Here is a 10811-nt window from a genome sequence, read left to right on the forward strand (position 1 = left end):
TAAACAATTTTATTGTATACCAAAATAAAGCTTAATATCAAATATAAATGATACAACAATAACTGTTAATAAATAATATAGTTATATAGCACAATTACGAACGCTTCGAGTCTGATTCTTATTTACAAGAAAATTACAATGTACTAATAATACGATACCTACTTATTTCTTATAATTCCGAGGTATTTCATGTTCTGGTATTACTGACTAGGATCTATATTATTATTATTATCATCATTCATCAACATTTATAAACAATAGATAATAGAATATGTAATATAATTTTAATATACTGATCATTTTCATCAACTATAATACCATTATGTTTTTTTTTCGCATTTTCCGTAAACCCAATATCTCAATTTCAATAAATTAGCATAAATAAGGCGTCTTTGGTGACAATTTTCCCTATATTACTTTATCTAGAATTATACAGATTTATCAATTAAATTTAAATAGAATCCATACAGTAACAGCAATAGTAAAGACCATCCATATTTAAGATTAAGGAATTGTCGTCGGATCATAGAATTTGAATTCTGAAAGGAAAAAAGATATATTATAATACACACTACAAGTAAAATAGTAATTTCCTTATCAACAACAACATATTTTTAATCCACATATGGATTGTATATGGTAAATTAAAACATTTGTGCTACGACGAACTAATACTAGTTTTATAGTAGTATTTCTCCTTGGCTGTATTTAAACTACTAATTAGCGGTAGGATAAAAAGAATGTCTACGCTTATGTTAAATATATTTGAATATAGACTATATTGAATAAAAATTTAAAAGTAAGTATATTTTTCTGAGTACGTCACACAGAATGATCACTGTCGACCTGTTGATCCGCTTTGTGCTTTACGTTCTGCCATTCATCAAGCACTTCGTCAGATATTTACAATTCCCGGTAATATAAATTACTTTAATAACACTATATTTTTTAGACTAATTCATAATTTCTTAGTGGTCGGCATATATGTTTTGTCCTATAGTTTATTACTTCGAACTTCTCACTGATTTTGTAAACATACAACTAAACTCAGTAAACACGCATACGTACACGTATATACTGCATATAGAAAAAATTTTTTTTTGTTGCATGTTGTTAGCATCTGCTACGACTTCTCAAAAAGGACGAAAACGGGTCTCTCGAGTGATGGCGAAAAAAGTGATAAAACAAGTGTTCCACTCACCTTATATTCAAGTTGGTATATACTCTGCATACAGCACTTGGTCATCACTCTGAAACCACACATCCTATCCTGTGTACCCAAGGCGTACTCTATACTACGTATCAGGTCATTTGTTTTAAGTACTAACAATGCTTGCCTATCCACGTGTTCTAAACACTGGGTGACATAATGTAGAAAATTCGGTAATTCATTTTGGAATGTAGATTTCTGAAAAAATAAATATGTTATAAATATAAGCTTACTGGCATTATGATATTATGATATAAGTCCCTAAATAATAGTAAGAATAAAAAATATATATATAAGCATACTGTATGTGTTATATGTATGTACTAATGACTAATAAGTTATAATATTATACATAAAATCTAGCTTGTTTAGAAACACAAGTAGGCGTTGTAGTCTTAAAAAATAAAATCTATACATATAAGTTTACATTCTAATCACATATAGATCAATATATATTTAATAACTGCATTGTGTATAAACTTTTGACTCCAAAATATGCTTAATTCCTAGCACGACTCCTTAATACGGACGGACATGAACACCAGTACGGGTATCGCAACATGCTCTTTGACTACTGGTATCTGGATCTCTTATTTAATATATTTGTTTGAATTACTAAAGACTAAATCACATAGACTATTTCTTTCACTCAGGTAGGCCTTCAGCTTGTTTGCCATTCCAGTAGTATAAAAATCGATTTGTGATAAGTGAACTGTAATTCACTGTGTATTTATCTACGAAATACAAACGCAACAGCGCATCAAAGTTAGCTCATACATATCGTGCCGGGAACTGTTGCTATGGTTGGAATTATGTAACATGCATAGTATACATTAATTGGACCTATAAAATATATTAAATTACACGTTTAAGTCATATTTAACTACCCATGTATATATACTGTATTGTGAAGGTAATAGTCGAGGCGGCGAATTGATATGAGGCGATTTCATGTAATTCTCTAATGCATGAGTACATAAACTCTTCTATTTTAGAGGTGGTGGGCTTTTACATTTTATTGCGTGGTATATACTTTCTGTACTGTTCTATTTACCTGTGGTGCTGTTCGTGTCAATAGGTGCCTATTGACACGATTATCATGTTGTCACATGATGCGATTGATATCTCTCATGCATTGCCATTTCCTAGGAGTAAATTGTCATGTCACAGCACCATATAGTTTGTGCTTTATATCAACTTTCAATACGAAACAACACTTACAAAGCATGTTACTTGGTGGCTAAATAGGCGAGACCCACGCTGATGACTATACAAAGTAACTTTCGGCGAAAAGTAAGAGAATGTGACAATATTTCATGTTTGTTGATTTTGTTACCAGTCCCTACCATGTGAAGTCAAACATTACTTAACATTGTCAATAAAATTCTAATAAGAAATGCTATCTTCGTTATAAAAGCATAGTTACATATGTTAGTAATTTCAGCACTAACCTCTTCTAATGTTGGCTTAGTGTTCTGTATACCTTTCATAATGGAATCCCAAGGACGCCCTGTCACCATGCAGGCAAATAGTCCGTATAACTCTTTACGAATACCCAATACTTCTGAGTGTATTCTCATCTCTTCACGATCTCTAGATAGAATTGATAACCACAGTTTTGAGTAGTGATATCTGAACTTATCTGTTAATTGCTAAAAATCATAAATAGTTTTATTAATATTAAGATGGACATAAAAGAATACTAATACTAACTCGAAAAAAGACTAAGAAAATCATCTTTTTAAGAGTGGTGCGACCACCTAGTCTCTATCCTTAGGTTATCTAGATATTTATGTACCTATAAGTCCCGAAGGTAGAACACTAGTTCCTAATAGTTAACCACTCCGACTTAGGTCCTTAGATTGTATATGACATCATAAAATTATTGTATCAAACCAGATTAATCCGATAGACGACGGCTCGCCATCTACTGAACTTTGTATGTGAACTTCAGTGTAAAATTTATATCTGGGCCTTGTAAATACAAGATATTGCTATTATAATGTTATATTTAGAAAGATATTGTGATTTATCTTCTATTGTTCGTTGGATTCTGCTACTGACATATCGTGTGACAGCATAGTAATGTCCGTCATCTCATTATCATGTAACGACCGTGGTATGCTCAGTCATTGGCATTACGAAGGACTAAGGTACAGTCCAATTGAGAGAATATCTTTCAGTCTGTCTTTTGAATTTGATTGATTACCCATGGATTTTAAAGTACTTATGCTAAGTATTAATTGTAATTATGAAATTACGACTTTACATACAGGTATTTAAATGTACATAGTAACTTTTATATTATTATATTTTTGTATTATCAAGTACCACACGTATGGATACAACACATCTGTCGTAGTAACTGGTTCTGTCAGTATAGTCTTGCAATGTTTTATTAATTAGATAATGGATACATTGTTATCACAAAGTGTAACAACCCCATCATTGGTCATTGGTCATTTTTGTCTGTCTGTCGGTCTATTTGTTCAGGCTAATCTCTGAAATCGCTGGACTGATTTTGACGAGACTTATTGGCAGGTAGCTGATGTAATAGGGAGTAACTTAGGCTACTTTTATTTTAGAAAAATTAAGTTAAATTCCACGCAGACATAGTCCCGAGAACAGCTCATCAATAAAAATTAAATTTTTATCAACAACTTACAGCATACAAACCATGGTCCAACAGAAAGACTGTTACTTCTTTCTCCCCTGGGTCCTGTTTGACCAGGATATTACCAGGGTGAGGATCGCTGTGTACAAAACCGCTAATAAAGATCATGTGAGAATACAAGTCCCCGAGTTTTGCACATAGATCAAATCTATTAATTTTATGTTCCTGAAATATAAAAAATAAGATACAATTAATTAGCATATCATATCAGGAACAGTTTACAAAAAAAATACATATTTAGATATTTAATTCAATTTAAGCATTTATTTACTAAACAGAAAAATACATTTCCAGTTGTTTTTTTTTTGCATAATTAATATAACACCCCTCTAGTCAGTGTATCTTTGGACACAAAGTCATTTAGATATAATATAAATTTGTTCAATTATAAAATAATAATATAAAAACTGATATGATATGACATGTAACTTAGTTTTGTGTTAAAGCTTACTATACTGAAATGCTTAGTTTCAGTAGAACCAGTGAGAGTAGCAATTGAATTTATATGATAGATGTCAAATCAAAACATACTTCATTCTACATGGGCTCATGTTTATTACATTAAATACACATTTTTCATTAAATGAAATATTAGTTTTTTATCTATATTAATAATAAATATACATAATACTTTATTTTAAGTGTAGTAATTGTTCTCTAAGTGATATGAAAATATTAGAAATACTGATATAAAAATGTATTTTCCTATACTTACATCAATATATTTAGCATCATTCACTAATCCACCAACTACATACTCCATAACTAAAACTCTTTCAGAACTGTAGTCCCAAAATATTTTTGGAACTTTCAACCACTTATAGTGACTAAACAGAGATGCAACTCTTTCAGCATTCTTTCCTTCTTGCAGGAAATCCAGTTCTTTTGCTATATTCTTCTTTGTTTCCTCAACAAGCCACTGCATTTGGAAATCTGGGAATACTTTGGACATTGTTGTAATTATAAACTCCATCCATCTTAAGTCCATATTAATATTTTTACGTACAAAATGATGTTGAACTTTTACAGCTACTGTATTGCCGTCTTTCAGTTTCGCTCTGTGAACTTGTGCTAAAGAAGCTGTACCAAGTGGTTCTGGATCAAATTCATCGAACAATTCACTGGGCTGAAAATATATGAAAATTAAATATTCATTACATAAGTAGATAATTTTATCTTATGTAGTGTTGTCTTTACAATCCCCTACAAAGAAGCCCCATGCATGTTTCTGGGACTATGAATCCCAGATTTAATTGATAATAATAAATATTACTAGTGTCCAACTAAACTTTAGGTTTAATTGGGACCTGGTTTTTAAGCAAAATTTGTCTACAATTAAGCCAAAACTACATCAGTAAATATAAAACATTTTTGTGAATAGTAAATAGTTAAATTTGATTATATTGACTAACAATAATATTTAATTATAGTACTTCATATATCATTTATATATTTTCATTTTCATAAGAAAATATTCAAAAAAAGTTTATTTAGATTGAAAATGAAACATGATGTTAAAAAAAAAATAGGTTATGATAAAACCTACTTTCAGTTAGATTATATGTGGTGTACATGTAATGCAGTATTAATTCCAAATAGATTGGTGTTGGATTGATATAAATACTTATGTAATTATTTTGAGCCATTCATAGAGTAATATTATAATTCTTATAATTTGTATTAACAATGCTGGAATAAATCTGTAACAATATCACAGAAATGAAAATAGATTTCAAATGTGTTACATAATCATATACAATAATAATTCCCAGTCTAATAATATTTTTATTACATTAATATCTAATTTCCAAAAATAAACAAATACTAATGCTTGGTATATTTGAAAGAAAGAAAGAAAGATTTACATATTATTAGACTATCAAATGTAAAATTGATAACATTTGCTAAAAAATGTAGGTCAAGAAGAATCAGAAAATATAATTCTATACCCATAGGATAATATATAATATCTTATTAAAATTGACAGGTAAAATTAACTTATAATTTAATCATAAATGATTATACAGCAATCAGCTAGGATGTCTTGGAATATTTATATTTATGTATATCCTAGGTTATTGCTGTATAATATTTAACAATTATATTTATTGCACAATATTTAGAGCACATTATAATAAATGAATAATAAACTATTATTAAAAAAAATGCCATTAATTTATGTTAATTACAGGTACAATTATAATAATAACTAATTAAGGCAATAAAGTGCAATTTGAAAGTGGCATTCCATAATTCCAATAAAATAATACTTAAATTTATATTTAGAGATATCTTTAAATATAAAATTATTTGATAAAAGTATTTTAATATCCACCATTAATTACATTAAAATATCTTTCAATATGTACAGTTATAAACTATCATAATCTAAAATTGCTTATGCAACCTAAACCATAAAATTGAAATGTGTAATTATAAAGTATGTTTCTCATATTTTATCATTGAAAAAAATATTAAAGAAAAAGTATTTCAGAATGTACACCAATGATAAAAATTAAGAATACCTTTTGTTTCAAATCCTCCTCTATAACTTTATACAGTTCCTCAACTGTGTTCTGTGGAGCATTCTTATGCAAAATACGCATTGTCGTAACATATTCATTTGGTAGTAAATAATCTAAGGCACCAACATGTTGGCCTACTTTTATATAGACTCCTTTATTAGCTTTACACAGTTCCAAGAGTTTTTCTGCTCCTATTCGATGCGCTTGACTTTTGACCTCTATATATTCTTGGGAAGTTCTATCCCATTCTTTGCTATATAGCATAGATTGGTAGGTCCTTCCAATCTCCACTGCTGTGAGCGCAGTTCTTGTAATCCTTACTATAGCCAGGGAATTGTAATCCTCATCTTGGAATTTCAAAGCGCTAACAGTACCACCAATTGCTACGCTACCATAAATCCCGTATTTAACCACACGTGTAATATTCCTCGAAAACATTTTATTAATATTTTACATTCGCCTATATATTTTTCATTTTCTTAATGGAAGTAGGACTTAGTATAATATAACATAAATAAAACTTTCTATTGTAATTATTATGAATTTAACTCATACAGCTATTGTTAAAAGTAGGTGACTGACACTACAAATCAAATCAGAACTCCTGACAGCACTAACTAAACTGAGAATAGAGAACTGCGTCAATGTCAATACGATATAACCGGTAAGAACAACTTATGTGAGTTTGACTTTATAACATTAATTTAGATAGATAGATAGATAAAATATACTTTATTTGCAACATACAGTAAAGTAGAGGCACAAACAATATAACAAAGGACACACGTATCGTTACAATAAGGCGGCGTTAATTTACGTATTTTCATTGATCTGTAGGGACGCTATCTAATGAAACAAAAGACTTTATACATCATAACCAAACTTATAAAATATTGGTCAATAAAAAACATTGTTTAGTAAGTTTTTCACGTAATAATTATTTTTGGAAAAACCTAGTATAGGTTGCTTGCCTTCTTGTTAGACAAGATTCCTTTCATAACTTAATGAAAATCTTAAGAAATTTAATTTATTGCAGAAGTCTGCTTTTATAGTAATGGTTTAACATAATAATATAAGTATTAAACATTACCCATTTCTGACATGAAATAGGTAAGATGTGTTTTTATCAGTTGTATTTTATTTCTAAAACAATTCGAAGTTTACAAATTTTAATCAATGTATTTATTTCAAATAAATTTATATATATATAAATAATAAATTCAATATATTTAAGTCAAATTTATTTGCGTGGAATAATTGAATTAAATTACAAATATGCAGATTAGATTATCTTATCTACTTATATGGACAAGCATATAGACTGTATTCCATAGCCGTTATAACATTGTTATTTAAAAAAAAATAACATTTGTCTTTTCTTTTGTGTCCGCGTTCCGTTTCCGTTGACGTTTCTTAATTCTTTCAGGCAAAATTCTCCAAAAATGAAGGCTAAAGGAGAGGTTAGTTATATATTTTTATAGAAAATAATACATTATATTATCCAAAACTCATTTATTCACTGGGTATTTGATTTGCTCTTTATCTTAAACTATAACAGAAATACTAACTAAACATGTGAATGATGATTACTTACATACACGTTGTCGCTAGTTTTATCAGACTTTTATTTCTTTATTTTGTTTGTTTTATTTTAATTCTTCAGAGTTTCTAAATTAACTTAGTATATACACACTCCAGTAATTACTTAAAATTTAGTTGTGTGTAATTAGTATGGTTTAATCAATTTATATTTTCTCATATATTAGGTTATGTCATGTTGTGATATGTCGATATTATACCATTATAAACTAGGATTTCATTACAAAACGAATAATGTGTGTCGTGTCTTTAAGAGAAGTCTAAAGATGTCCATCTATATAAAATTTACCACAACTAAAAATAGAATTGTCAGAAAAGCTAGAATAATTAATGCAAATTTCATTTTGTCTCGGTCCATCCACATATCATGGTTATAGAAAAAAGTTGGCACTAATAATGTTCTTTATATCATATGAACATCACCTGAAATATCTTAACACTTTACATGTATTCCATTATCACGCTATGTAAGGCTCATGCTATGGGTACAATACTTATTGATACAAATATATTATATATATATTACTTTCTTTTTACCTAGACCAAGACAAACATTCTATGTACCATACTAAAATCACAAATATTGTATGTATGAAACATATGAATATCAGACGGCAAAGAAACATACTAAACCGCAACAGCATGGTGCTTGTTAAATAGTTATAATTCAATTTTTCTGTCAAATCATGAAGTTTATACCATATTACTTTGTCCTAAATCACTCTTTTCAAGTTTATTTTATAAATACATTTACAAAATATTGCAGTTGAAGGAATATGAGGTCATCGGCCGCAAGCTCCCATCGGACAGTGAGCCAAAACCTCCACTCTACAAAATGAGAATCTTTTCACCTGACCCCATTGTAGCCAAGTCCCGTTTCTGGTATTTCTTGAGACAATTGAAGAAGTTCAAGAAAACCACAGGAGAAATTGTTTCTATTAAGGTAAGCATTTAAACAATAAAGTATTATCTATTTTTATATTAATATTAGCTAGTTATTTTATTTATTTAAAAATAGCCATTTAAAAATTACACTATTTTTATTTTAATGATTATTAATAAATTTTAATTAATATAAAAATGGTGCTGTATTGTTGTATTTTATTTCTATATATAATAATAATAATATAAAAAATATAAATTTTGCTTTTAATCTACCCAATATTGTATTATTTCATATATATTTTCCATTCATAAATGATCTATGTCATATTAAGAATAATATGCAATTATTCTATTAACATTTAGATAAATTATTTATTTGGTGTTTTTCAGGAAATCCCAGAAAAGAGTCCAGTGAAAATTAAGAACTTTGGTATTTGGCTGCGATATGAGTCCCGGTCGGGCGTACACAATATGTACCGTGAATATCGCGACTTGAGCGTTGGTGGCGCCGTCACGCAGTGCTACCGCGATATGGGTGCTCGGCATCGCGCGCGGGCACACTCTATACAGGTATGTATTCATTAGCTCATTAAGCATGATAGATTTAGGTTACAGTACCACAGATGTAAATACTTGGAAATAGCCCAAACCTCCACCAATATATATCCACCAAGAATACACTTAATGCTTTATGTTTTCTAATACTTGTTGTAGAATACATCAATCAATAGGTTTGTTTGCCACATATCTACTATTACATATTCTATAAAGAGTGTACTATGAACCTGCATTCAACTTCTTATCCAATCCGATTATACCAAAAGTGTGTTGAAATATTGTCTGGAATTGCAATATACATTTGCAGTGCAGAGTCTATGTATGTATAGAGTCAATGTATATATACATTACATTAAAGGTTTGTTAGATACAAACCTTAAATGATTATCAAATTGAAAGAAGAAAAGTTTTTAACATTTAGATTTAACTTTTTTTCATACTTTAAAGGGATTGTATCTACTAAAATATATAAAGCTAAAGAATTAGTCTGTTGTGGCATGATACACATTTTATAAAAAAAACATTTCTTTCAAATTAGAATGTGGAACAGCTTGTTTCATTTATAGTGCTAGTCATAAAGAGTATCAAATAAATGTGCCTCATAGTACAATACAATATGCATGACCTCCACTATGCAACTGTAAAGCACAAATTATAATAAGTATGTTTTAATTTGGTCTTGGTAGGCCACTGGTGTCTGAAATTTGGGCTTGGCCTAGTATAGACATTACTGCACTGGACTAATGTTAAAGGTTTTTTGAATAACAAGTTACTGGCTTTATCTAGGTAACTACTATTTGTTTAATAATACTAAGACTTGTAACTTTTACACAGATAATCCTGTATAGGATTAATTTCTTTATGAGTCGTAAATGGAGTTGTACCGAAAACTTACCTTAGGAGTATTAGGAAGTTACAGGGAAGAGTGAAACAATTTGTATTAACATTCTAATGATAGTGTATCAATAGCTTTGTTAATAAATATTGTAATAACTACTTATTTATTAGGTTATTGAATAAATTAATGAAGGTACATGCACTTTAAATCTAGACTGGCACATTTTTTACACACACACACACATATATATATATATATATTTACTAATATAATATTTCTCTTGTTTAGATAATTAAAGTGGAAGTAATAAAGGCTGCGGCGTGCCGGCGACCACAAGTCAAACAGTTCCACAACAGCGCCATCAGATTCCCGCTGCCGAAACGTGTACACCACCACAAACGTCTCAACACATTCGCCTACAAGAGGCCCAGTACATACTTCTTGTAATTTTAATAATAATGAGACTATCAACAATAAAATCCATGTAATGTGGAATCTATTAAAAAGTTTGAATTATTTTTA

At 29.3% G+C, this 10811-nt stretch overlaps 2 protein-coding genes across 2 annotated transcripts; one reads left to right on the top strand and one right to left on the bottom strand.

Moving 5' to 3' along the window:
* Positions 1-66: 66 nt before the first annotated feature.
* On the bottom strand, positions 67-7060 carry LOC131850886 (aarF domain-containing kinase 1). Its single transcript, XM_059201268.1, has 6 exons — positions 6410-7060; positions 4600-5010; positions 3876-4049; positions 2662-2862; positions 1202-1408; positions 67-539 (listed from the first exon to the last, which is right to left on the bottom strand). Exons 1-6 carry the CDS (start codon positions 6845-6847, stop codon positions 429-431), a joined length of 1542 nt encoding a protein of 513 aa, XP_059057251.1. The 5' UTR covers positions 6848-7060; the 3' UTR covers positions 67-428.
* A 700-nt stretch (positions 7061-7760) lies between these two features.
* Positions 7761-10811, top strand: LOC131851072 (large ribosomal subunit protein eL20). Its single transcript, XM_059201499.1, has 4 exons — positions 7761-7869; positions 8775-8951; positions 9284-9463; positions 10578-10811. Exons 1-4 carry the CDS (start codon positions 7852-7854, stop codon positions 10734-10736), a joined length of 534 nt encoding a protein of 177 aa, XP_059057482.1. The 5' UTR covers positions 7761-7851; the 3' UTR covers positions 10737-10811.

This window comes from Achroia grisella, unplaced genomic scaffold, assembly GCF_030625045.1.
Source record: "Achroia grisella isolate CSIRO2021 unplaced genomic scaffold, CSIRO_AGI_Agris_v1 utg780, whole genome shotgun sequence".
Classification (NCBI taxonomy): domain Eukaryota; kingdom Metazoa; phylum Arthropoda; class Insecta; order Lepidoptera; family Pyralidae; genus Achroia; species Achroia grisella.

Coding starts and splice junctions, on each gene's coding strand:
- LOC131850886 (XM_059201268.1), bottom strand. CDS start 6,847: ATGTTTTCGAGGAATATTACACGTGTGGTTAAATACGGGATTTATGGT. Junction 2,863..3,875: donor TGGACCATGGTTTGTATGCT/GTAAGTTGTTGA, acceptor TATGATTTTTAG/CAATTAACAGATAAGTTCAG. Junction 540..1,201: donor TATACCAACTTGAATATAAG/GTGAGTGGAACA, acceptor TTTTCCTTTCAG/AATTCAAATTCTATGATCCG.
- LOC131851072 (XM_059201499.1), top strand. Junction 8,952..9,283: donor GAGAAATTGTTTCTATTAAG/GTAAGCATTTAA, acceptor GGTGTTTTTCAG/GAAATCCCAGAAAAGAGTCC. Junction 9,464..10,577: donor CGCGGGCACACTCTATACAG/GTATGTATTCAT, acceptor TCTCTTGTTTAG/ATAATTAAAGTGGAAGTAAT.